Source organism: Emys orbicularis, chromosome 20 (assembly GCF_028017835.1).
Source record: "Emys orbicularis isolate rEmyOrb1 chromosome 20, rEmyOrb1.hap1, whole genome shotgun sequence".
NCBI lineage: Eukaryota > Metazoa > Chordata > Testudines > Emydidae > Emys > Emys orbicularis.
This window is the reverse complement of record NC_088702.1, coordinates 1046961-1073991: the sequence shown is the minus strand read 5'-3', so window position 1 is coordinate 1073991 and position 27031 is coordinate 1046961. Positions and strand designations below refer to the sequence as shown.

The window sequence follows — 27031 nt, the reverse complement described above, 5'->3', positions numbered from 1 at the left end:
GGCTGGGGGACGGCGGGAAGCCCTGCCCCGTGCGCGCGGAGCCATCGCCACACGGCAAAGACAGCGGCCTGGCGCGTGTGACTGGAGCATGCAGGCCCGGGGGAGTCCGGGGAGGGGGGTCTCAGGGCCTTGCTGCTGTTTTCAGTCCTGGCTCCCGCTGCTGGGGGGGGCGGGGGGGGGGGCAGCGCTCTACGTCCGCCCCATTGAGAGCAAAGCCCCAGGAGCTGATGAAGGAGACAGGCCGGGAGCCGGGCGCAGCTCGAGGTGCCCCGGCCCTTCCTGGGAGGGACAGGACTGCTCCAGCAACTGCGCTTGGGGGTCAAGAAGGGCTTCCCTCCCCCCAGAGATAGATTAGCGAGGCGTGAGTGAAGCGGGGCCGTGGATCTCTGCCGTGAAGCTGCTGCCAGGTCGCATGCGGCCGGGGCAGGGCTGGCTGGGGACGCTCCAGCTCAGCAGGGCAGGGCACAGGCAGCTGGGGGTGAACACGCCCCAGACACGTCCTCTGGACTGAGCCCGGAGCCCGTCGCTGCATTCAGCCAACTGTGGCCCTGGAAGCTCGGGGGCGGGGGGGGGCGCTGCCCGGGGCAGCCTCAGACGTCCGCTGCTGCTTCCAATGTCACCGCAGCCCAATAAATAATCACACGGACTCGGGGGGAGGGGGAATTTGTTTAAAACTTGGTTTAATTTGACCCCCTTTTTATTTCTAAGCCCCCCTCATCATGGGGCGCCCCGGAGCAGGGGAGAGGCAGGGCCGGGAGGCCACAAGGGCTGCAGTTCTCCAGGTGGGCTGGGAACTTTAACACAGGGGGAAGAGCAGCGTCCCCGTCTCGTTGCGATTTACACGCTGTTAACTCCGAGCCAGAGCGCACGTGGGGGCACTGCACCTGGCCATGCCCCGGCGAGGGCTCTTGTGCCACCGCAGATCACGATCGGGCTGCACCAGGCTGCGGCGTCAGTGCCAATGCCGGTGGAAGAGGTCAGTGAAACACGGGCGCGAACGTGCAGCAAAGCTGGATTCCACCAGTGTCATAGAGGGTGTTAAAGTGCGTCGTGCTGCGAGGCGGCGCACGGGGCAAAGGGGAGCCAGGTTCAGCTGATGCCACTGGGACTTCCATGGAGCGAGAGTGATTATTACAGCCACGAGCCAGCTCGATCGAGATCCTTGCAGACACACCCAGGAGTCGCCCGTGGCCCCAGTTTCCCTCTGCAAGACTCCGAGGGTGGCTCGTCAGATCTCAGTATTACTATCAGTCCATGGGTGAAAGATCCCACTGCCTGTTCCTTCTGCCGGAGCCCTAGGGCCGTCCCCTCACGGGTTCCAGCTCTGCGGGGGGGGCGAGAGGCAGCAGATACAGCCGCAGCTTGATTAGAAACCATGTCCAGGCCTCTGGCTGGTGCCCTGGACCTGATGTGGGGTGGAGGGAGATGGACAGTGCATGTGCAGAATGGAAACCCAAGGCCAGTGCCGCGGTCCCTGGGCAGGCAAGAATTAGCCTCCCTGGGGGAAATTTGAAATCAAGCATCTCCTATAAATAGCGCTAATCCTCCAGGCTGGTGGAAGGGCAGCACGGAGCAGAGGGACAGGCTGAGCACATCCCGCTCTGTAAACAATCCCAGCCAGTAATTTCTCAGCTTTCCCTCCAGCCAGGCATAGAGGGTCCCGGCCTGCTCCCGAATGGCCAGCCGCTGGTAAATGGCCACTTACACTGCACCCAGCTTTGCCCTCCAGGGGGAGCGGGACTAGATTTTAGTGATATTTCAAATCTAAAGCTGTTTGAGTATGGAACTGCCGTGGCAGATGAGTCCCCGCGGGCCGGAGACCACTGGCCTTGCTGGTCAGCTACCCATGGAGCGGTCAGGATCACGGTCCCACCCCCTGACCGCTCAGCCCCGGGCTCTGCTGCGGAGCAGCTCAGGCACAAGCCCTCTCCTGCCTTTGCACGGTGGTAGAATCCAAAGTCTTGGGGCTCAGCCGGAGCAGAGCTCTGCAATGCCAGCCTAGCGTTCGGGGGCGGGATGGCTCAGAGCGGGAATCCAGCCCCACCTCCGGCTGCAGCACAGCGCCTTGGCCCACGCCGGGAGAGAGACGGCAGCGGCACTAGGCAGCCAGGTGGGATGCTGCCTCCATGTGCCCTAGACTGGATGCATGAAGACAGCTCCCGTTCTCTGCCTACTCCCACCCCTTCGCTTTAAACTGCGGATCAGTCACGCTGTTGGGTTCTACTTCTAACTCCCCCCTCCCACCCCCCAGACACGGGAGGGGGCAGTACCAAGTCTTTACTCACCGGGTATGTAACAGGGTCCCTTCATGGCGTGAGCAGCACCATGCAGTGGGCGGCGGGCAGGGTGAACTCTGCTCGGGCAGCGGTTGGGCGCTTTGAAGGAGTCTCTTTAGCCCCTTTGCATCATGTTTTCACCGAGTCATTTTCAAGTCCCCCTTTGCTTAGCTCTGAAGGCACCTGGTTTCCCAGTGGTTAGTGGGACCCCATTAAAAATACAAGAGTGGCTGCTGGGCGGTCACGAGGCAAAACCCTACAGCAGAGCAATAGCCGTGGGCCCTGCAGGGGGGTTGAGTGACACCTTCTGCTCCAGTTGGCTGTGGCCAGGAGACCCAGGCGTCAGCAGAGTTTTGCTGTTTTCCTTGGTTTTCAAAATGGCCTACGCGTCCGTCCCTGGCACTACACCTTGCACGGCTGGTCACCAGCATCTTCGTGCTGCTCCGAGCAAAGCGAGAGCCAAGGGTGCTCCAGGACGGGGTCTGTTTCGAAGGGGGGCTGTAACTGTTCTGACATGTAATAAAACCGCTCTTGGGCAGGACAGTCTCTGTCTTAAAAAAGCTTGAGCTCAAATGTAACAGGAACCTGGGCTACGGGGCCGCGCTGGGCAGATGCTGCCCTCCCAGGAAGGTCGGTCAGCCACGGCACCTCGTGGAGACGTCTTTGAGCGGAGCACGTTAGCAGCACTCCCAGCACTATGAAACCCACAGAGCTGCGACTCACATGGTCAGAGCTGTCTGGCCAAGGGGCTCCTTCAAGTCTAGCTGGGGGGCTGCCTGACAAGGCTCCATGCCCCAAGGGCCCTGGGCTCGCCCACTGGCCCTGCTCCGAGAGTTAGAGAATTACTCCCCTCCTCACCCGGAGAGGGAAGCCCAACTCCTCAGCCAATCCCCAAGGCAGCCGGGCAAGTTTAGGGGCAGATTGTTAATGTGGAGGGCGATTAGCCACTGGAACCAGGGGAGAGGTGGAGTTGATCTGCTGAGGGCTTCGGATCCAGCTTGCCATGCGTTAGCCAGACACAAGTCACGGGGCGCAATATGGGAGCACGGGGGTGAAACTGCCTGGCCTGGGTCACCCAGGAGGTCAGAGTGGATGATCTGATGGTCCCTTCTGGCCTTTAAATCTATGAATCGCCAACTATCTCCCCTGGGGGGGGGGGGGGTCGGAGGGGTTAGTCCCTTGCTTCAGCACAGCTGGGGCTATGCAGGTACGTACCCAGGGATGGACAGAAGGTGCCCCTAGCTCCAGGGATGGCAGAGCAAGTCACTTCAGAAGTCACTCGAGAACTTTGAGGGGGGAGAGATTGAACCTGCCCCTGCCGAGCTGCTGCTCAGCACAGACCCGCCATCCGGGGGCAGAGCCCCACCTGGTTATGAAATCAGTGCGGGACACGGTGCAGCCGTCCGCACTTGTCCAGCTGACGATCAACTAACCCCCCCTTTCCCTTCTGAGCGACTCCATCTCCATGCTCGCTGCCATTTAAATTAACACCAGCTTTGGCCCCACTGTTCGTGTCCCAGCAATTAAAACAACCCACAGAGCGGAGCTCTCTAACAATACAGATTTTTTTTTTATTTTTATGCGGAATGTTAGGACTTTTTCATCGATACCGAGGGGCACTTAAAAGCAGACTTACAAAAATTAAAATAAAATAAAAAGGAGGGTTACAGTTCTCCCATGAATAAATTTACATGTTTCCATTCAGCTCTCCAGAGCCAGTGCGACAAGAGAAGGAATCCGACATGACAGAAAAGAAAGGGGGCGGGGGTAGGACGAGTTTGCAGGAGACAGTCTCCAAATGATGCACGGCGGGAACTGCTCCGACCCGCTGACATTGCAACGAATTACAAATAAAATAAATGGGGGCGGGGTGGAGACGGCACAAGGAGATGCCAGAACTGTGGAGTAGGAACAGGTCTGGGTCTCTCTTCAATGACTTCAGAGGGGCAGCCCGCCCCCTGACCTTGCCCCCAGCCTCCCGCACTGCAACGTACACCCCGCGCAGCACTTGACTGCTCACAGCGCCACTCAATTCGCCCCTTCCCCCAGGGCCAGGCTAACCCAGACTAGCTTCTGACAAAGCCCAGGCCAGCTCAGGCCAAACACAATCGACCTCCGGAGCAAGCTGATCCCATAACCCGGGGCCTGGGATTCTAGGCAGGCTGGATGGGATTTGCTGGCCCTGATAGCCCAGTGCCGGCAGGCAGCCCCACAACCCCCATTCCCCAGGGCTGCCCAGACACAGGCCTGCAGAGAGGGCAGGCGGGAGCACAGCCACCAATCAGCGTTCCCAACACAGACAGAACCTGCCTTAGATGCCATCACCCACGAAGGTGTCTTAGATTCCTGCAAACAACCAAGAGAAGAGGCTGGCTGGGCCCGAGGCCTGTAGACAAGATAAAATTCATGACCGTTTCAAGGCACGGTTTAAAAACAGAGGCCAGGCTCAAAAAGATCCCTGGTCCCATTTCAGTAAAAGGGGCTGTGCTGCGGCCGAACCAGCCATGGGCTAGTCATGAAAATGGTCCAAAGGGGTGTTTGGGGTGAGGAGGAAAAGCTCCATGTCACTGACGTGCATCTTAAAGTGGTGTCACCCTACCTAGCAAGTCTGGGGCACCCCACCCTCGGGTGCCACTCGCCCCCCTTGCAGGGGGAAGTGTCAGGCAGGGTTTTAGAATGGCCCATCTCAGCAGGACTCCAGAAATCAAGCCCCAACCCTCATAATCAACAGGGTATGTCAGACGAGGCTACCACGCCAAAGCCAGGAATACGCCTGCTAACTATGGGGATCTAGATCAGGTAGTACATGCAATCTGCCACTAGCCCTGAACCCCACCCGGCTTGTGCTATGCCCTACAGGCAGATCCCAGAATTAAATAGCAGCTGCAAGAGATCACCTTGTCTTCAAACCGATTTGTGCCCACCCAGCAGGATTGCTGGGAAGGAAAAGTCCCCGGGGGAGTTTTGCCAATAGCTGCAGGAATCCTCTTGCAAATCAGAGGGAAGTGTTTCGGGAGAGGATAAGACGCTGGGAAGTACACACAGACTGTTTAAAAGGATCCAATCGAGACAATGCATCTGACAAGTGAAAAGCTGAGTTCCCCCCAACTGCTGTGATGAAGGGACACAGGGGAGCGGGCTCGCCTGTGGTTTCATTTAAATGTGTGGACAGTGTGGATTCTCTCGTGTGCTGAGTGTACACTCGTAGAAAGAATGCAATCTGAACGCGGGAGTCCCTCCCAGCAGAATCAACATGTACTGCCAGGATAACCAAAAGGAGGAGAGACCCAGGGGAAATCCACAATCCTACTCAACATTCCTGGCTCCATTTAAAAAAATCAAAAAAAGAAAACCAAAGGAACACACAGACACACACACACAGAGGGCAGCTTGTTACGCCTCGGCGAGAGAGAAGTTCTCCTCTTCCTGGGGTTTGCAGATCCAGCTCCCATAGCTCATCTCCTCCAGCGCTCTGAAGAAGTGCCGCTTGGCTCCCTGGTAGGCCCCGGCTGCCTCCTTGGCATCTGAGTACAGCGCAAGGCTCTGCAGGTCTTTGCGGTCAGCCTTGGCACAGAGCTGCTGGAACAGAGCAAACATGCTCCTCTTGGACACGCGGGACACCTCTAGCTTTGGTCTGGAAAGGGGAAGAACATGAACAGAATGAGAACCCCAGGGAATGGCACGGCGCCAAAGGGGCAAACAGCAGCTGGAGATGTAGGGCGTGGTCCTGCAATCAGATCCACGTGGGCAGAGTCTTATGGCAGGATCAGGGCTGTAACAACAAGCAAAGCGATGCAGCAGCCGGGATCTCCAAGTGCTACGCACACAGCAGCCACACCTTGCAGTTCCCGGGGATACCCTCGCACATGGGCAGAAGGGTAATGGCCACCAGAGATCACCAGCAGAGTCAGGAATAGAACTTAGGAGGCCCATGTGTGGACAGGGCGCTCTCTGGGGCAGCGACTGTCTTTTGCTCTGTGCCTGTTCAGCACAACAGGGCCCCCGCGTGTTGGCGCCTACACAGGCCTGGGCCACAACCGACAAGAACGTTTCACAGGGAAAATCTGCCTCCAAACTTATCTAAACGTTTCTACTCTAGCAACAACGAGCGCTGCCGCAGTGAAAGCACAGCGCTCCTCCCCTTGCGCGCCATGGCTTCCGTTGGACTTGTCGGCGTGCTCTGGCTACCGGGGCTGGGAAACGAAGGCCCACTGGCAGGACTGCTCTGTGCGTGGGAGCGATTGGAGCAGCGTGCGCAGTGACTGAGCCCAGCTGTTCTGATTGCGATGAATCCCCGTTTTAGCTGGGGTTGGGGCTCTAGTCCGCCAGGTCCTCCCACACCGCAGGAACAGCACGGAGAACCGGCCCCTTCACAAGCTCCCCTAGAGCCAGCCTCTGGCAAGGCTTCAAAGCTCTTCGCTTACCCGTCTACTTTGCCTTTTGTGCCGTCCAGGACTTCCACCTCGCTTTCGTCGGCAAGACACCAGTTCACACTCGACTCCTTGGTCTTGCCCGTCTGCCTGGCGGAGTCGTACACGCTAACTCTCCCCACCTAGATGGCCAGAGGGAGACAAGAGGGTTGGCCCAGCAGACTGTGTGGCACATGCACACAGCTGGGAGGGGTGCATGGTTCTCAGCACTGGTAGACGGGTAATGCAGCTGAACCCTCTCACCTGTGGCCCCCACTAGCGACCTGCCAGCTGGAGTGCCCAGCAATTGCTTTGCATTCTAGCTCCCCCACCGGCAAAGCATTTATTATGTTTCTCAATCTCAGCTACGCCACGCTACCCAATTCAAAGATCGCCCCGTGACAGCCCCTCGAGAGATGGGTCACCGGGGCTCTGGTTAGACCTGGCATGCATGGAATCCGGAGAGTCCACTGAGTCGTGCCCAGGCACCATCATGTGCACAAAGGTCTCATTAACCATTCACACCTGGCCAGATGTGGCAGTGGGCTGAAAGACAGGGAAGTCCAGAACCAGCCACTATGATATCTCTGTCCTGAACCAGGTCGCTGGGCCCACAAATACCAGAAGGAAGTTAAACTTTCCTGCTACAGCTGGAGGGTGGCAGGTCACTGAGCATTAACCTTCCGGCAGGTAGTCTACCAAGTCACACTAATACAGAATGCACCAGTGCAGACGGCTGGACCCTTGTGCGGAGAGGAGAGAATGGAAACATGGAGAGCTGCCAAGCCTACGGTACCTCGGGATGTTTAACACGATACGGCGCCTGGAGACCTGCTTCAAACGTGCTCCCATCTCTCGACATGCGGCAGCAGATTGCACGTGTCAGGTGACCCTGGCTGAATAGGTAACCTGGGAAAAGACACATGCAGGCATTAGGAAACAGAGCAGCTGCATTGTTAATGGCAGGCAGAAATCTGAGAAGATGCACCGCTCGGCTCAGAAAGCTGGAGGCGGAAAAGTTCAGGACAACAATTTTCCTATCACTAGACACGTCCTTGGTCATTAACACGTGAAGGGTTCAGTTTTACAGATTGCAACATTTGTGGCCATAAAACATTTACAGGCAACTTCGGTCTCCCCCTCGTCCTCACACATCCAAACCAAGAGCCAAGGAGAAAATCCCCACGTATCCCTGTGGTTAAAATCCACAAGGTCCCATGTGTTTCCTAATGGTGCAGCTCTGCTGGAATCAACCTTTTCGCCTTCGGTTCCCACGCCCCCCGCTGAATCTCTTTTCCATTACTGCAGTAAGGAGGTTATCTGGCCCTTGGCGTTCGCAGCCCAGCCCCTGAATGCACTGAGTGCGCGCAGGGTTTCGTACCGAGCGTAACGGAGCTGAGGTACACTGGCTGCATGAAATGCGACAGCAGCGCCCCCTGCAGGCCAAGCACATTCCAGCGCAGGATTTTGTCGCTGCAGGACATGGTGCGCAGCCTCTCCCCATGCTGGATCCCATCCCACGTGGGCACAATGTCACTCGACTCCACGGGAATGGTGCCTTCCCCTGCGGGAGAGGAGAGGAAAGGGAATTAGCAAAGAGCCAGCCAGCCCACACGGCTACAAACCCCCCTTCCACCAAGGGCGCACGCCACACTCCACGAGCTCCCTGAAGCGAACACGCCCACCTCCGAGACGGCACGACCCCACGCTGACAGAGGACAACATGCTCCTGCACCCAGTGCCCTGCTGCCGGTTCTGCTGGGCAAGCTCTCGCACCAAGCAGAGAGAGAGCTGGGTAGACTAGAGAGAGGCAGGTTTTCACACGGCTGAAGCCCAATTAGCTTGCGCTTGCAAAGGAGGTCAGTGCCACGTGAGCGTGGGTGCTGGATTCAGACAAAAGCACGGAGAGCGGAGCGTGACTTTCCACCTACACAGCCCCTTGCCCGCCCCTTTCACCCATCCTCTGACCCTCTCGGCCTTCGCACACTTGATCCTCAGGCAGCAACAAGCACAAACGGGAGAAAGGCCTGCAGGACATCAATTCCCCAGCGCCTAACCCCGCGGGGGCTCAGACTCCCGGGGATACACGCCAGCTCCCCTCTCCCACCTCCTGCAGCTCTCTGTCCGACACAGGAGAGCGGAGAGTCTGGTCCTTTCCTAGAGAGGTAGCTGCGAAACTCCGAGCCTTTGGCCCCAGGGCTCTGATTCTCCAGATCACGCTACCACGTGGAAGAGCTTAATGGAGCTAAGCCCCCAATCTGGCCAGGGGTTACCAGCAGGGAGCACTTCCCGCAGCGCATCCTCCGTGTGACTGGAAGATACAGACGCCGGCACTCTCGGCGCTGCAGCATGCTCGGCGCGAGGGCTCTTGAGGCTTTGCAAGACTCACCATTCTCCACCTTGGTGCGCAGTTTACCCTGCTTGGGATTCTCAAAGAGAGGCTGATGCTGGCTCTGCCCTGCTGTGCTTGCCTGGTCACTGCAGGATTTATCGAAGAGGGCCCCGTCTCCACACGGCGCCGTGCTAGAAGCAAACCAACAGCCCCCGCTGAGTTAGCGTAAACCCAAAGGACATGGAAATAATGCAGGCTATGCCAGACTCCTACGCTGGCTCGGCACGACAGTTACTGCACCAGGGGAGTTTGTTAGTGAGGTTTGCTCTAGTCACTTCCACTCCAGACCTGGCTATACGTGCGGCTTTACCTTTACTTCCCTAGCTCCCGGGGGTGTGGGAGGAGAAATACACTACAGATGTAAAGCCCTTTGAATGCTATAGAAAAGCGAGGTATCAGCATCATTCCATGACAGCGTGCACCATGCAGCCCTCTCAGAAAGGCACTGCAACCCCTGCTATCCAGCACCCAAGCCTATCGATACATGGGGACTGGGAAGGTCAGGGGAGAGCCTGGGGCTCATGCCCATCAGAAGACACAGATCAGCTGGGGTAGATCAATGGGGCAGCCCCAGTAAAGGTTAGCAGCGCTCTGCGCCGTGCAGACCTGACGTAGAGGTGAAAGGTAACGTCGTCTTTTATTTTGAGCCTGTTTTCTCCTGCTGACTCAAATATGCTCTGTTCGGTGGAGGAGGGATCGGCGGGATTGTACTTCATCAGCTCGCTGTAGAGAAACCTGGAAACAAACACGCTGGGTCAGAGGATGGCCTCGTTCCAGAGATCAGAACCACCCCAACCCCACACGTGACCAGGACAGGCAGTGCCCCAACTGCTGTCTCTGTTGAAGGTGGAAAAGAGCTTCAGTGAAACACGTGATGTGGTTAGCTGTGTCTGTCGGTTCGGGCGCATGAGGGCGGAAGACCCAGGAGAGGTTTCAGCCCAGAAGCCAAGGGCTGACCAGGTAACAGAGATCAAAATCCTCGCAGGTCAGTGGAGAGGGATACTTGTAGGAGAGTACGGGATGCTTACCCGGTTGCTGCTTGCATGTACTCATCCTGTGGGGAAGACGACGCCAAGACTGCCAAGCTAGCAGATTTCCTCAGCACAAAGTTCACTTAAGACGACACAGTCCCGGGGAGGGCTGAGCGCTGGCAGGATCATTTGTAAACCAGTCCTGCGGCTGTACGATCACTGGCTCTTTTATAGCTACTTTGGTCCAAGCGCAGGGGAAACCTTGAGGTTTCTTACACACTGTCAAGGACTAATGGAAAACTGCAGCTTCACAGAGGTGCTTAAAGCAGAGTCTGTGTCGAGACCGTCCCAGCTTTGTACAGTAAGGCAAAGTTCAGCTTGAAACACGTCCCCCTGCTCTCACCTTGAACGGCCTGTGCTGTACCCGAGCTGGCAGAACAGCCTGTCCACCACAGCCCCAGGGATTCATGGGAAGGACAAATCACTAAGAAAGCTGCAGATCACAAGCACACGGTTGCTCTAACTCACCGATCAGCTTGGGACCTGCTCCCATCGTCCCGGGGTGGAGGAACACACCAAGTGTAGTGACAAGCACAGACACAGGTGCAGGCTGTCAGGGAGGGGCTGGTGTTGTTTTGAACGGCTGGATGGGGTACAGATAAGGACTGGAACTAGTCCAGATTCTCTCTCTCGCTATTTATAAGGTGCAATGCTAAATGCATGAGGGAGGAGCGAGCAATCGGGGTTGTGGGACTTAGCTTGGGGAAGCCTTGCCCCGCAGACTGGGCTGGGTTTGTTACCCCCTATGGCAAGATTGCACGGATAAGGTTTGATGGTGCAATTCGAACTGGAAGAGCCCAAGCGTGGAGGTTGGATCTGAAGAGATGCTCTGACTCAGAAGACAGTGCTCCATCTTTAGAGCCCTGCGCGGCTACAAATGGATATCTGCGGAACCGCAGCGGCGAAAGGAGCAGAATGTGGGGCCGCCGTTGCCAGGAGTCAGCGCCCCGCACCAGCAGCTCCCCCAGCGCGGCGGTACCGGATATAAATATAAAAATGTATATGCGCACAAGGCTCTATCCATCTTGGGCGGCGCAGCGCTGTGCGTGGGTGAGATGGTGCATGGCATTCTGCCTGGTTCTCCATTGTATTGCACATGAGTGTGGCTGCAATCCGATCCCTCCTAGGGATGGGAAGTACCGCCCAGGGGTCCTGACAAATTGCCAACATGGCAGTAATGTGGGCAACAGTCACACACGACCCTTCCTTGTAAAACAGTGTCCCTGTGCTTCACAGCCAGATAGATAAAGAGCAAGTGTTGGCAACCACAGCTCCTACGCACCAGAGTGTTCTCTGCAGAAACTGACACTGGCTGTGCTCCTGGAGAGGGGTGTGCCTGCGAGGCAGAGGTCCCGGGACAATACGAGCAGCTGGGTGTTCCCTTTCGTGCCTTTCTCCCGAGACTCCCTCCAAACAGAGAACAAAGATTCCCCCGTCCCTCACCTCACGAAGCCTCGTCGGGAAATGATTTCTGCATGGCAGTCATTCACAGTCTCGCCCTTCAGGCTCAGCTCCTCCCCCTTCACGCAGCGATTACCTAGAGGGGGAGGGAGGGAGGGAAAAGTCTCACAATGCCAACGCACAGGGTCCTCTGAAAAGGCAGTGTTTGATCTCACCAAGCCTTACTGCTCCGGGCTCCTGACCACCACGGCCCCAGTTACCGGGCTCATTATCCATTAGAAATGAACAGGACAGAATTCTACTCCACACACAAATCACTTGCCTCTTTTTATGAGCAGCACAAATCTAGATCTACCCTGTGTCCCTTCAAACCTGGAGGCCTCATTTGCCCATCCTCTGAGGAGAGGCAAAGCAGTGCCAGCCACCTAAGGAGAGGGGGATTTAGAAATCTAAAGCTGAGGGAAGCCGTAGGACCTCGTGCTGTTTGACACCAGGAGGGAAAATCCACGCTCTGATGCACAGACTAGTGTGTGGCAGTGCAAGCAAAGATTACGAGCGACAGAGCTGAAGGCACGTTCGCTTTGTTTTCTCCTTTTGTAACTAAATCACTGGTGACACCGTGTGAACCCTGGGACCGTTCTTTAACCCTGTAGGATGCTGAGAGGGGACCGTGTCCCACTCTCCCTGAAGGAGCCCATAGGACTGGCCAGTGCCTACTTCGAGTAAGAAATGTATCTAGCTAGGGAGTCCGAGTTCAATGCATGCTGGAAGTAGTGGCTCATACCCGTGCCAATGCTGACCACAACTCCCAGGCCCTCTTCTCCTCGCCTCATGATGATTGCAGCCAGGATCTTCCGTCCGAGCAGGCTGTGCTGGATGCGAGCAGTGAGGGCATTGAAGCGCTGGTGGCTGAGCATAGCTATCTGATCATGCAGGGTACTGCCGCTCACAGGGAGCTGGAAGGGGGACACAACACCAGCATTGCTCAGAGATCACAGGCAGGTCATTCATTTACGTAAATAAAGAATCAAGAAGGAAGCCAATCAGAAAGACAGCTATTCAGTGGGAGGGTAGAATCCAGAGCACACAAATGCCAAGGGAAAGAGCAGGTGAGTATATAGAGGTGAGTTTGCCATGGGCACAAAAGGCCAATGCAGTTTTGGACTGCAAACGCAGAGATTACCACGGCGTGGAGGGGACACCTCTTTCGAGAATTCTGCTGTACCCACGCTCAGCTCTGAGCCACACATCAGTGGATAGTCTTGCTTCCGGACAGCGAGGTGCGCTGGGGTGAGGAACAGTCTCCTCAGGGAAGGAGTGGAAACCCCCATCACTGAGAACGTTTAAAACTGAACAGTAAGAAACAATTCTGCCCCAGCTCCCTGGGACTTAGCTAGTAGGACTTCTCTATCACTAGCGCCTAAGGAATTCTTCCTCGGGGTGCTTGCGGGGAGAGTGTATGGTGCGCACCTGGCTGCCTTCTCTGGCACTGCTCTGAATCCGCTTTGACTAGGCAAGATCTCCTCTGCCAGGATCAGCACTGCAGCAGGGAACACACATCTCAGAGACCGCAGACCTCAAAGCAGGACTCAGAGTGGCACAGAACTGGGACAGCAATTCTGCCAGAGCTTTGTTCATAGCGCCTTTGGAGCTGCCGTGCGATATCCGAAGGTGCCACAAGGCGGCGTAAGCATGACTGACCTTGGAATGCGGAATCACAGTGTGTGCTCTTGCTCTCACCCACAGGACCATGCTTCAGCTGCTCATGGGTCAGAGTTTGGGGCTAGCTCAGTCCAGCACCAGATGCTGGCAGGAGGCAGGGTCAGAGTAGGTGTGTGTCCTACCGGGAGCAGCTCTAGCACGTGCCAGGAATGGATAACAGACCCAGCTTGGCTCTACCTTTACAAGTCAGCGCTCAGCAGGGGGTAGCTCTGGGACAGCGCTCCCAGCAGACTGAACAGCAGGACAAATGACAGCCTAGCTCTGGGGAGAGGGAAATTACCTCTGTGATGCTCAGTCCTTCGGTGCGCTCAGCCTTCTCCGTTTCCCCAATCAGGACTCGGAGTGCTGCATCGGCCGCTTCCTGCTTGCCTTGCTTTTTGTTGTGTGCAGTCACGGCTGGGAACCAACGGCCTCCCACCTTGGCTTGGTAGACAAACCTACAGAGGTAGCAGCAGCATGTCACTGGGAGAGCAATGTTGAAAAACCAAGTGGTTTTTATTTGTACCTGCCAACTGTAGGGAGGCAGATGACGCTCTGACAGTAGCTAGCTCAAATTCACCAGGAATTTGCTATGCTAGGCAGGAGTCTGCGCCTACTTCAGGACGGCCAGACAGTGCCAGTTTTGTCATGGACATTCACAGCCACTTACTTCGGATCGTGAGGCGGTCCCGTCTGATCGATCATTTTGAACTCTGCTGCAAACCCGTTGGAACGGGCATATTCCAGCAGGCCACTGACGGGATTGGCATTGAGGTATTTGATCAGCTCCCCGATGCCCTTGGCTTTTGCTGCCTTTGACTCATCCGGATTCAGGGGCTGGGCAACAGGCGGATCCAGGGTCGGCTCGCTTGGGACCTCTACGGAGGGCTGTAGAAGAGTTAGACAAGAGGAGCCAGTTAAATAGTTAGGAGTATGTACTACAGCAGGGGAACTGCACACAGTCAGCCTTGGCTACTGCCGGCTGACCCGCCCGGGATAAAATCCTGCTGGAGGGAGGAGTAAAGGGTGCAAGGGTGTCTCTACCTGTTCTGGGAAGAACTGCCCCCCAGCCTCCCCACGGAGGATCTTCACAGCAACCTCAGCTGCCATCTGCTTTGCTCCCTTCTTGCTGTTGGCTATCACCGCGGGGAATGTCTGCTCACCCACCTTCACGCAGTATTTGAACCTGGCAGGATGTTACACCATGAGAAGAATGTTAAACCCAGCCGCTTCAGTCTGTTCTTTGCACCCACTCCCAGTTCAAGTCGGGCTAAAGATGCACAAGGAACATTTCCAAGTTATCAGCAGTTTAAGAGCATCAGGATGACTGGATGCTCCAAAAGCACTGGCGCGGCACTGCCATGCATGGTATTCAGGACTGGCCCCTGAGCTCTGAACCTGTCCTTGGGTTGGAGACGCCCAGCCTCCCAGAGGAAGGCATTCCTTGACCTCTTTCTGGGGCGCACAGGGCCTCGGGGGAGCCAGGTCCAGACGTCCCTGAGCAAGATGAGCACTCAAATAACAGTGAAGTGTATGGGAACCTGGACAGATGGGGCAACATGGCTGGTTCCTCTGATTGGAGAAGAAATAAAGAAGAATCCCTACTCCCCGCCAGCCCCCCAATTAACATGATGTGCCATACTTGGGGTCATGGGGTGGTCCCTCCTGAGACAGCAGCTGGAATTCACATGTGCTCCCTGATTTCTGTCCATATTCCATTAATATGCTGATGGGGTTCTTCCCGGAAGACAAGTTGAGCTGTGCCGCTGCAGATGGAGGCTCTGGTTCTGGGCATGCAGGCTACGGTGAGAAACGCAGAGGCGACTAAAGCACAGATCTCAGCCCAGCTCCCACTCACAGGTTGCTGTTGTCAGGCACTAGCCCAGGGGCTGCAACCTTCTGTCAACTCAGAGATGCTAACTACAGGACAAAGCCAACCCGGCCAAGAGAACGAGCACCACACTGCATCAAGAGCATGGCAGCTTCACAGCTGTGGTTCTGCTTCCGCACCCCTTTGTATACTCATACGAAGCCACTTTTGTGACAAGCAAGAGAAGCGTGGGGCCTTTTGTGGAACGTTCCGGCCATTCTGGGCAATACCCAAATAGCACCTGAGCACGCTAATTCCAGAAAGAGAAAGGCGGGGTGCCCTCCTACGGCTTGAAACAGTTTCCCCACACACAATTTGGAATCACATTTCCTTTTGGGAAGGGACAATTTCTAGCTCCTTTACATCACCCTCCCCTGACAGCTAGTGCTGGGCCAGCCTGTCCCAAACACGGTCTGCTTCGCGCTGCATCTGTGAATGGAAACTCTCAGCAGCAGCAGAGGACAGCTCTTTTGGGAGAGAGGGGCTAAGAACACGGGCATCAAGGCACTGATTTCAGCCTGCATGTCACCCAGAACAAACAGCATGGGACTCACCAACTCTGCTTCGGAGCTGTCTGGGATGAATGATTCCTCCCCTTCCATGCCATCCTCCCCTTCGTTCTCAGCTTCGCGCATCAGGATTTTCATGGCGTTGGCAGCTGCCTCCTGCTTGGCCAGTTTTTTGCTACCTGCTTCCGCTGGTGGGAACCGGCGCCCGTTTATCACGGCCTGGAACTTAAATCTTTGTAGAGGAAGAGACAAGGACAAACATGTGACCGCTCACTCCAGATACCAGCCTGCCCCTCCTGCACTACGCCTCTAGCATAGCTCTTGGAACTCTAGTGGGATGGAGCTGCTGGTCCCCGTGGTGCAGAAGCAAACAAGCCATGGCTGCAGAAGGGCCAGATGCACTGAAGATGCAATCTGACTTTCGTGCAGGCCTTCAGAGGCTTCATTTAGAAGTTTACACAGCCTTCCACAGCAGATGTGGCGGCAGAGACCCCAGTGAGTTTAGCCCTAATGCTGCAGAATGAGTCTCCTTGGTCCAGAGGCACCAGAGGCCGCATGAGTCATTAACTCATTGGCTGTTCTCACCGCACAGAGTGCAAATCCAAGACAGTCTCCGGCACGGGGGAAAGAAAGGTTGAAAGCCAGTCGTCACATCTGTGCCTAGTCACTTTGTGTCAGTTTGTCCCTCAGACAGGATCTGACCTGCCTGCCAACTCTCTGCACAGCATCTTTGCCAGGCACTTCCTCGTTTAAATCTTTTGGCTTTGACAGATGTGCCTGCCTCTCTCTCAGGGGCAGACCCCAATGACAGCTTACGCCAGCTAGATTCCTTTTTGGCACCCAGCCTTTTGCAGAGGAAAAAGCAGGTTGAACTGGATCTAAAGACAAGCCGTTGGGGTTAACTCCATTCAGACCTTTCCCTAAAGAGAAAGCTTGGATTTTGTCTTTGGAAAGTAGGCCGATTTTCCTGTCTAGTGGGCCTATTGACATATTCCAGTGTGGCATAAACGGTGCCTTTCACTGTCACATCAGTGCCCAGGAATGGCCACACTATCAAAAAGTATCCTCAACAGACTAACCGTAAAAGCCCAGAAAAAAACCCCATTCTGTGACTGCAAGGGACGTGCTACGCCTTTGCTCGTGCAGACAGAGGATGCTCCGAACTGCCACACCAATGAGACGCTTGCAGCTAGTGACAAGCTGCAGCGCTGCTAACAAGGGGTTCCATGAGGTTAAATTCCAGCAGTGCAAAGGGTGTTGGGATCAGAAAAAAGACCCAAGGGCACGAAACCATAGGAAACCTGGAGGCCATTTCTCCCCCTCCCCCCAGCAAGTTGCTGCGGAGGATTTCCCACCCCTGGACAGAGACATCAGCTTCTGTTCATCCCTATTCAGGGGGAACTCTCTCTCTAGACCAGGGGTTCTCAAACTGGGGGTCGGGACCCCTCAGGGGGTCGCAAGGTTATTACATGGGGGGGGGGGGGCACGAGCTGTCAGCCTCCACCCCGAGCTCCGCTTTGCCTCCAGCATTTATAATGGTGTTAAATATAGAAACAAGTGTTTTTAATTTATAAGGGGGGTTGCACTCAGAGGCTTGCTATGTGAAAGAGGTCACCAGTACAACAGTTTGAGAACCACTGCTCTAGAGGTTATTTTCCTCTATTTCCCCTGCCTTTACTGACTTCCCCTCATTTTACTCTTATTCCAGTCCTTCTAGAGGCAACTCTAGAGTCAATGGGAGTTGCAACTGAGTAAGTGAGAGCAGAATCGGGCCCTTTAGACTCAGCTGTTTTCGGTTTCCTTTCCAGCTGAACCATTCAGCTGTGTAAAATACCAGGAAGGACAGCACTGTGTGTTCCTTTTCTGTCCTGCTCACTGGTGACTATGGGGTTTCTGAGGGAAAGAGCTGGTTGTTTTGGTGAATGGTTTTTCCTATTTTAGTTAAGGGACCTTGAGTCCTTTGGGTGAGGCACACGAACCTTGCGGGTGATTAGACTGGTTGCCACAGGAGGAAGCACAGCAAATATTGACGCACTGGCCCTGCAAATCTAGGATGAGGCAATTAGATCGGAAGTTAATTGAGGCCAAACAGAATCACAGAAATGTGGTGCTGAAAGGGACCTTGAGAAGTCATCAAGTCCAGCCCCCTGCTCTGTGGCAGGGCCAAGTAAACCTAGACCATCCCTGACAGGGGTTGATCCAATTTGTTTTGAAAAGTTTCCAATGATGGGGACTCCATGGCCTCCCTTGAAGCCTATTCCAGAGCTTAACTCCCCTTAGAGTTAGAAAGATTTTCCTAATATCTAACCTAAGTCTCCCTTGAAGCCTATTACTTCTTGTCTTCCCTTCAGTGGACATGGAGAACAACTGATCACCATCCTCATTATAGGCCCTTAACAACCTTCCAATATGTTACGAGTCCCCCCTCGGTCTTCTTTTCTCAAGACTGAACATGCCCAGTTTTTTTAACCTTTGATCATTTTTGTTGATCCTCTGGATTCTCTCCAATTTCCCCCCATCTTTCTTAAATCATGGTGCCCAAAACTGGACACAGGACTCCACCTAGGGCCTCACCATTGCCAAGTAGAGCGGGACAATCAACTCCTGTGTCTTACGTACCATACGCCTGTTCATACACCCCAGAACCATATTAGCCTTTTTGCAGCTGCATCCCACTGATGATTCATATTCGGTTTGTGATCCACTAGAACCCCCAGATCCTTTCTAGCAATACAACCACTCACACAGTTATTCCCCATTTCACAGTTGTGTATTTGATTTTTCCTTCCTAAGTGAAGTACTTGACACTTTGTCTTACTTGAATTTCATCTTGTTGAATTCAGATCAATTCTCCAATTTGTCAAGGTCATTTTGAATTCTAATCCCACCCTCCAAAGTGCTTGTAACCCCTCCCAGCTTGGAGCCATCTGTGAATTTGATAAGCATGCTCTCCACTCCATTATCCAAGTCATTAATGAAAATATTGACTAGTATCAGACCCAGGACTGACCAGTGCAGAACCCCCCTGGATATGTCCTCCCAATTTGACAGTAAACCATTGATAACGACTCTCTGAGTACAGTCTTTCAACCAGCTATGCACCCACTGTGACGAACTGGGACTGTTCTTACTGTGGGCTTTGAATGCTGACAGGGGAGTGTGGCTAGGATAGTCTGCATTGGGGGATGGGAGACTGACCGACGGAGAATACCTGAGCATGTAACATGAGAACTCAGGAAGGGGTTAGAGGCCAGGTGACACCTTTGCCCGGGAAACTGAACAAAGGCTGTGGGAGGGGTCGCTGAAGGCAGAGTCTCAGGAGCTGGCTGGTGATGTGGCTGGGAGGCAGACCGGGCTCTGATCTCCCAAGGGGGCTGTGGTGCCCTGGGACCCCAAGATGGACCTAACTGAGGGGGGTCCTGTTGTCTGTGCCTGCAAGACCTGTCTTGGACTGTATTCCTGTCGTCTAAATAAACCTTCTGCTTTACTGGCTGGCTGAGAGTCATGGTGAATCGCAGGAAGCCGGGGGTGCAGGGCCCTGAGTCCCCCATGCTCCGTGACACCCACGTTATAGTAATGTCATCTAGACCACATTTTCCTAGTCTGCTTATGAGACTGTCATGAGGGACTGTGTCAAAAGTCTGACTAAAAACAAGGTATATCAAGTCTACTGCTTCCCCCCATCCACTAGGCCAGTAACCCTGTCAAAGAAGGAAATTAAGTTGGTTTCGCATGATTTGTTCTCGACAAATCCATGCTGACTATTCCTTATAACCCTGTTATCCTCCAGGTGCTTACAAACGGATTGTTTAATCATTTGCTCCAGTATCTTTCCAGGTACTGAAGTTAGGCTGACTGGTCTTATTATTCTCCACATCCTCCGTCTTCCCTTTTTAAAGCAAGGTATTACTTTTCCCATCTCCAGTCTTCTGGAATATCTCCCATCCTCCAGGAGTTCTCAAAAATAATTGCTAATTATTATATTGCTTCAGCTAGTTCCTTAATTACCCTAGGATGAGTTTGATCAGGCCCTGACGACGTGAATCCATCTAACTTATCCAAATTTTCTTTAACCCGTTCTTTCCCTATTTTGACTTGCATTCCTTCCCCCCAGTTGTTAATATTATTTGTGTTGAGTATCTGGTCATAATTAACCTTTTTAGTGAAGACTGAAGCAAAATAGGCACAAAGCACCTCAGCTTTCTTGATGTCATCAGTTATTAGCTCTCCTTTCCCAAGTAGAGGACCTACACTTTCCTTCATCTTTCTCTTGCTCCTAATGTATTTAAAGAACCGCTTCTTATTGCCTTTTATGTCTCTTGTCAGGTGGAACTCATTTTGTGCCTTCGCATTGGAATAGTTTGCAGTGGTGCCTTTAATATTGTTTCCTTAAGGAACTGCCAGCTCTCCTGAACTCCTTTTTCCCTTAGATTTTCTTCCCATGGGACTTTACCTACCAGGTCTCTGAGTTTGTTAAAGTCGGCTTTTCGGAAGTCCAGTAGCCTTATTCTGCTGCTTTCACTCCTTCCTTTCCCTAGACTCATGAAATCTGTTATTTCACAATCACTGTCACCCACATTGCCTTCCACCTTCAGATTCACTACCAATTCCTCTCTGTTGGTCAGAATCCAGTCTAAAATGGGTGCCCCCTGGTTACTTCCTCCCTTTCTGGAACAAAAAGTTGTCTCCAAGAACGTATTGGAAATTTTGTGTTTTGCCATATTACATTCCCAACAGATGTCTGCCTAGTTAAAGTCCCCCATTACTACTAGGTCCTATGTTTTAGATATTTCTGTTATTTGCCGTAGAAATACCTCATCTACCTCCGCTCCTGATTGGGTGGTCTATAGCAGACCTAAGACATCACCCCTATTTTTTAACCCTTTTATCTTTACTCAGAGACTCTCGACTGGTCTACCTCCCACCTCCTTCTGGATCTCAGAACAAGTGTCTATATTCTTTATGTATAATGTAACCCCCTCCTCCCTTTTCTCCCTGCCTGTCCTTTCTGAACAAGCTATGCCCCTCTATATCAATATTCCAGTCATGAGACTCATCCCACCAAGTCTCTGTGATACCAATTAAATCATAATCTAGCTTATGTACATCTCTTTAATCAGAAAAGCATAGCAAAGGAAACCCATGTTCTCTTGCTTACCGTGGTTCATGCGAGGGTCCGCTCTGCTCCAAAAGGGCAAATTCACAGCGCTGATAAGTGTACTGGCTGTACTCGATGAGGCCGCTGACCGGATTCTTCTCCTGACAGGCAATCAGCTTTTCTAAGGGCGTACACTGGAAAGCCGTATCAAACTGGGCAGCGTAGCTGGGAGATGAGGGGGATTCCATGATGCATCTCAACTCATCCGCCTGCTTATTGATGGCATTCAAGTCATCTGGAATGTCATCGGTGGCCCACTTGCCATTTTCCGAGTTGTCATAGTTCATGAAGCGGTATCTGGGCTTCCGGGCCCGCAGGCCTGGGTCAGGAGCACTGGCGTCAGTCTGTTCGGTTTGCTCAGGGGCTTGCTGTCCATTCTTTACATTTTCTTCTTCTTCCATCTTTACCTCTGTGAAAGGCAACACACTCTCCTGCGGATCCGGCTCTATGCAGGCAGCTGGAAACTCTGGCTCTGGGGCGGGAGGTGCCATTTCCGTTACTTCATTGGCTTTTAACTTGATCTGCATCCGCTCCCGTTTCTTTTCAGTGAGGGACCATTTGGGGGGGGTTGTGTTCTCCTTGTGGACTTCTCCCAGTTTTTCCAGGGCACTGAGAGTGGTGTTAACATCCTTGGCCTTTGAAAAACCAATGTTTTTTGCAAGGTTGATTGCTGTGGAGTCTGTGACATTGAACAAATAGTTACAGATTTTCTCCTTGACTTCAGCCATGATGGGAGACTCGGTACTGTCTTCTGAGCCGACCGTGGAGCTTTCCTTTTCTTGACTCTCAGAAGCTGTGTCTTTGCAACGACTCCCGTCGGTGGTGGCACTTCCTTCGCACACTGCCCCTACAGAGCCAGATTTGTCCGCAATCCGCCAGAAGGGGGGGGTCTCGCCTTCTTTATGCAATTTACCTTCCTGGAGAAGTTTGTACAGATAATGATTGACTTCTTTCTTTTGGGTTTTAAGTTTATGGGCGAGTTCACGACCTGTACAGGACTCCCCCTGCCTGAGCTGCCCTAAAATTGTCAAAATTTCTTGCTCCCTGTTTTGCCCAGCAACAGTCAGTCTCTGGAAACTCAGGTTGAAATGGTCAAATTCCCTTTTTGATTTTCTGTAGTTGTACTGAGTTGGGGAATAAGACGGTAAACTTTGCGTTTGCTGACTGATATAGGGGGGCCTAAATCTCCCAGCTGTGCCCCAGCTGTTGTGCCCACTCCCTCTAGGAATTGGTACAGCAGCTCGCGGACCCCTGATGTGTTGCTCTACTTGTGGCCTTTGTTCCCAAAATGGGTACAGGGGAGCTTCAGTGATTTGTCCCAATAGGAACTGTACCTGCTGGTTTCTGAATCTGTCGCGATTATTTCCCTGTGGGACGAGAGAGTTGTTAAAAAAGGCTGGATTAGGACTGCAGTAGCTATGTTTTGGGTGTGTTTGATAAGAGCCTTTGCCTCGACCAAAACCTGTGTTCATAGCGTGCTGCTGGAATGCAAGTGTGAATCAGGGCTCTTGCACACCAGAAGAGAGGCAGCTGTGGTTCGCTTTCCACTCGCACAATTGCTGCACAGAGGCCTGCCAAAAGGAAAGAACAAGGGTTCAAAACTCAATTACACTCCCAGAGGAGCCCAGAGCTACAGTATGACCAGCCTCTCCACTCCAAGACAATGTATAACCATCTTCTTGGCTAACCTTGCCTACAGCCTACAAGCCCTGTCGCTATGCTACTCATGCATGCCAGGTAAATGAAACTGACAACGTGTTGGCCCAAGCCCCTGCCCCAAACACAAAACTGACCTGAAAGGAATTCTGAATGAGCCTAACAATGAGAAACAACTTCATTCTTAAGACTCAGCACCCCTCCCTGGTTGTTGGGTATTTCAGGCTGGATCAATCATGATCATATTTTGCCCTACCGTTGTGCCCGACATCTAAGGATCTCAGCGCGCTTTCCAAGCACAATTCTCCCATTTCACATATGGGAAAACTAAGGCCCAGAGAGGTCAAGTGGCTTGCCAAGCCTCACACAGCGAGTCTGCAGAGCATCTAACTTGTGGCTCAGTCCACAAGAACATCCCTTCCTCCCTTGATGGAGAGTGACCTATACAGCTAATTCTCTCATTTCACGATGCTTTAAAGAGATAAGATACATGGGAACCAGATAGCGCAGAGGGTTGGTAATAGGATGCAGAGCCTTTTAGGGCTGCAGTTCAGATCCAGCTCACACCGGTCACAAACGTGGCACCATCATCTGATTACAAGTGAATTTTGGTCTGAGTGCTCAGGCTGGAACCAATGATGCACTTGACTTTTTAAAATGAAAGAAAAAAGATAGACACCACGATTGACTGGGATGCTCTAATCCTACCCAAGCGGGCCAGCAGCCGAATGTGAACATAAAGTGACAGAAACCATATCCCCAACAGAACATTTATGCCCCAGATCTTTATAAGGGAACCTGTGCAGGACAATAACGGATCCTTTACAGCCAGACACAGAAAGCAACCACTTGGGGGATGTAAGTGGATCGATAATTACATCACCTTAAAAATAGGGAGAAAACCACAGGACACTGCAAGTGAGCTAATCAGTAAGTGCTGGCAAAAGGACTGAGCTCAAGAGTACCCCAGACCCCAGCCATGCCACTTAGCGTCAGCCTTAATGTGCAGAATCAAAGGCCAGGTCTACACCTACAAGCTTACAGTGGCACAGCTGTACTGATCCAAAGAGCGAGCTCTCCCATGGACATAATAAAAACAGCTCAACCAGTGGTGGGACGACAGCACTGTCCACACGACTGCTTATGACGGCAAAACTTATGTTGTTCAGGGGTGTGTTTTTTCACACCCCTGAGTGACACTGTTGACATAAGTGCTAGTATAGACATGGCCAAAAACGTTCTAAGGCCATTTGAAATTTCACTCGCATTAAACAGTGTGACAAACAGCCTCCGCTTGCATTTTTCCCTGGTTCAACCCATACTGATACCATGTGATGCAGGTAGGAGCGCTACATCTCCTTCTTGTTAGCAGAGGGTAGCGAGTACAGGTCTGTCGCATCTTACGCGCATTTAACATGGGCGATTTCAGCTTTACGCGGTCGGCAAAAACAAAAAAGAAAAAAATAACAATTTTAATATTGTACCTGTAGTGGGGGCGATTCCGCCTGCCATTGAACTCAATGTAATTTTGACTATACACGGTTTTCGCTTTACGTGCTAACCGCGGAACGGAACCCCCGCGTAAGATGAGACAGACCTGTATCCCTTTTCCTGCCATCACGGTCCTATTAGTTACCAGGTCACATAGATCTGGTCCACTGGTCAAGTTTAAAAAGAAATTCTTAGAACACACAACACGCCTGGAGGAGGAAGGGAGGGTTTAGAAGTTGCTCTTACCTTGTTTTTCCCCAAGCTGACAAGTACAATTCATTAATTGATCAGAAGGTAAAGAACTGTTCCCAAACTGTAAACTATTGCCACTTCACCTTGAATGGTCCCTTAGAATAGTGCTAATTACTTATGCTAAACTACCTGTCCGATCTTGTACTTAGCTGTGACACTCTTACTGCCTTTCCCAGACCTGAAGAAGGGATCTGTGTAACTCAAAAGCTTCTCTCTCTCCCCCATCAGAAGTTGGTCCAACAAAAGATATCTATCGCCTCCTCCACCGCGTCTCTCTAACCACAGACTCACACTGCTAGGAGAGGCTGAAAGCAACTGAAACACCAACGGAGCAGCTCTTCCCTGTGCCAGCCAAACAGCTGAAGACAGAGCTCACAAATGGCTCCTAGATACAGAAAAGTTCGGTACCTCTGTACTTTTTACAAACAACAGAAACAGGCTAGTCACCCCTTCCCCTCTGCCCAGCAGGGAGCTAACAATGTAATCATCCACTCGATCAACTTAAAATGGCTCCAAGTTACGTTTCGGTTTCATTTTCTCCCAGCTAACTCTCACTTCTCTGTTTTGCCTGGTGTCCTGTTTCACCAGGGCGGGTCTGTTCCAGGATCCCTCCAGGAAAGAAAGGGAACCCTTTCATGCAGTGCCCACACATACACCCCCTTCTACCCATCTCCTGCTGCAGCTGGCTCTGGTTTAAACAGTGGCTTACCAACTTTTTACCAAACTGTACTACGCAAAAACAACGAGGAGTCCGGTGGCACCTTAAAAACTAACCGATTTCTTTGGGCAGCTTCTGTTGTTTTTGTGGATACACACTAACACAGCTACCCCTCTGTACTACTGCAGTCGGGAACTGGCCCTCAAGACAGGTGGTTCTAGTTTCCCTCGTTAGAACGCAGTGAAAGGAAGGGTGTGCATTTCTCTCTCCACTGCGCTTCCAAGTGGCAGCAGCGGGGGAGGCGGGAATGAGACTTGAAAAGGGCTCTTTGGTGGAAGATTTTGTTTTGCAGGAATTTAAAGCCATAAATCCTATTACTGAGAACATTCCTCTCTCCATTCCCAGGACACACACCTGTGGCTCCTGAAGCTTACTAGAGCCTGGCAGGGATGCTCAGGGCTGAACCCCTCAGACTTCCTCTGTGGCCTTGAGGAAATTGCTTCTCTCAGGCTATGTCTACGTTACATCATTTACAACTGCGCTGCTGCAGCACTTCTGGTGAAGACGCTCTAAACTGCCGTCGGCTTAATATCGCCTGCCTCTGCGAGAGGCGTTGGCAGGAGAAGCTCTCCCGCCGACACAGCACAGTCTACATCGGCGCTTCGGTCGGTGTAACTTATGGTGCTCAGAGGTGTTGATTATTCACATCCCTGAGCATCATAAATTATACCAAAGTAATTTGTAGTGTAGAGAAGGGCTCAGAGCTTGATTCCCTGGCTGTATAAAAGGGTTACATGACTCCCCTAGCTGACAGGAGTGTTGTGAGAATTCATGAGCTATTGTTTGTACGATGCTTTGAAGATAATGAGTGTCAAGAGCGTTAATGACATTGGTAGTTTTTAAGGGCATGTCTACCTGTACAGCACGTCTGATGGATACGCTCTATGTCCACTACTTGCATTCATCACTATAAAGCTACTTCTTGTCCCTGACGCTTAGCCTGGATTGTCAGCAATTTCAAGCGCCTGGGATTCTGCCAGCCTTTCCTTCGGGGAGGCGATGGATCAAGTGGACAGAGCACTGGGCTGTGAGTCAAGAGAACCAATGACCTGCTGTGTGACCCTGGACAAGTCACTTCCCCTGTCTGTGCCTCCTTTCTCCCCTTCCCCACACCCTTTGTCTTGTCTGTTTGGACCGTCTGGGGCAGGAACTGTCTCTTACTATCTGTATGCAGTGTCTGCACAACAAGGCTCTGATCTCAACTGAGGCCCCTACATACTACTGTCGGGGGGTGCAGAGGAATGTTCCGAGGGGGCGCGGCTGGGGCCTGGGCCAGGCCCATGGGGGGCGGGGAGGAAGCGCCACCCAGCTCCGCTCCTGGGCCAGCCGCGGCCCCTCACCCGGAGCACCAGCTGCCGGCCCCGCTCCCAGGTCTCCGCTTCCGGACGTGGCTGCTGGCCCTCTGCCTGGGACACTGGTTGCCAGCCTTGGCCCCCGTCCTGCCCTGGCCCCCTTACCCATCTGCATGCCTCTCCCAGAGCCCGGGGGGGGGGGGGTGCACGGGGGCAAGGGGGGACAAGAGGTAAAAAGTTTGGGGATCACTGCCCTACTGGCAACCGTGGGGTGCAGAAGAGTGAACTTTATTTTCCCTCTACAATTTATTCCTTCTTCCCCCCTCTAGTGAGCACACAGGCTGGCAGATGATTTGCTCTCCTAAATTCTTGAGAGATGGCAGGCACACAGGGCCTGTCACACCAGATCAGCGGTCCATCGGTTTTGTATCCGGTGTGACATCAGCCTAACCCTGCTCTCAGTAAATCTTCTCAGTTAAACAAGGGTTGAAATTTCATCCTGACCACAGTTTATGCTCTGAAGCAAGATCAATAGCCCTGGTAATTTTATCTTAGCTAGTGTAATGTTAAGTGTTTGATATTCATAAAAACATCCAATCCTGTTTTAATCCTGCTAAACTATCTGAATTAATATTGTCCCAGCAAGTTCTGCAATTTAATATTGATGTTAAAAAAATGTTCTTTTACCAGTTGTAAGACATGTGCCTTTTTAAACTGCATTGAATTTCTCCTTGTTCTTGTGTTAAGGAACTAAGTGAAAACATGAAGCCTTGCAACAGATATTTATAAATTATTCTTGGGGTGGAAAGCAGCTACATTTCCCTGTCTGGATTAGGAAGGGGGCTCTCTCTTTCACGGTGGAATGGGGATGTCTA

General features: G+C 52.8%; 1 protein-coding gene across 1 annotated transcript; it reads right to left on the bottom strand.

The window, feature by feature from the left end:
- Nucleotides 1–3849: 3849 nt before the first annotated feature.
- ADAR (adenosine deaminase RNA specific) lies at nucleotides 3850–24630 on the bottom strand. The gene is made up of 15 exons (XM_065420026.1): nucleotides 24141–24630; nucleotides 20748–22318; nucleotides 15635–15821; nucleotides 14853–15010; nucleotides 14255–14396; nucleotides 13881–14098; nucleotides 13512–13668; nucleotides 12294–12465; nucleotides 11552–11645; nucleotides 9684–9812; nucleotides 9075–9208; nucleotides 8067–8249; nucleotides 7482–7594; nucleotides 6701–6828; nucleotides 3850–5910 (listed from the first exon to the last, which is right to left on the bottom strand). Exons 2-15 carry the CDS (start codon nucleotides 22217–22219, stop codon nucleotides 5670–5672), a joined length of 3528 nt encoding a protein of 1175 aa, XP_065276098.1. The 5' UTR covers nucleotides 22220–22318; nucleotides 24141–24630; the 3' UTR covers nucleotides 3850–5669.
- Nucleotides 24631–27031: the final 2401 nt, after the last annotated feature.

What these genes read in the sequence shown, in the direction of transcription:
- ADAR (XM_065420026.1), bottom strand. Translation starts at nt 22,219, where the DNA reads ATGAACACAGGTTTTGGTCGAGGCAAAGGCTCTTATCAAACACACCCA. An exon ending in GGACCCTCGCATGAACCACG is followed by an intron (nt 15,822 to 20,747) that starts GTAAGCAAGAGA and finishes TCCTCTACAAAG; the next exon opens with ATTTAAGTTCCAGGCCGTGA. An exon ending in TGTGGTCAGCATTGGCACGG is followed by an intron (nt 11,646 to 12,293) that starts GTATGAGCCACT and finishes CTCCCCCTCTAG; the next exon opens with GTAATCGCTGCGTGAAGGGG.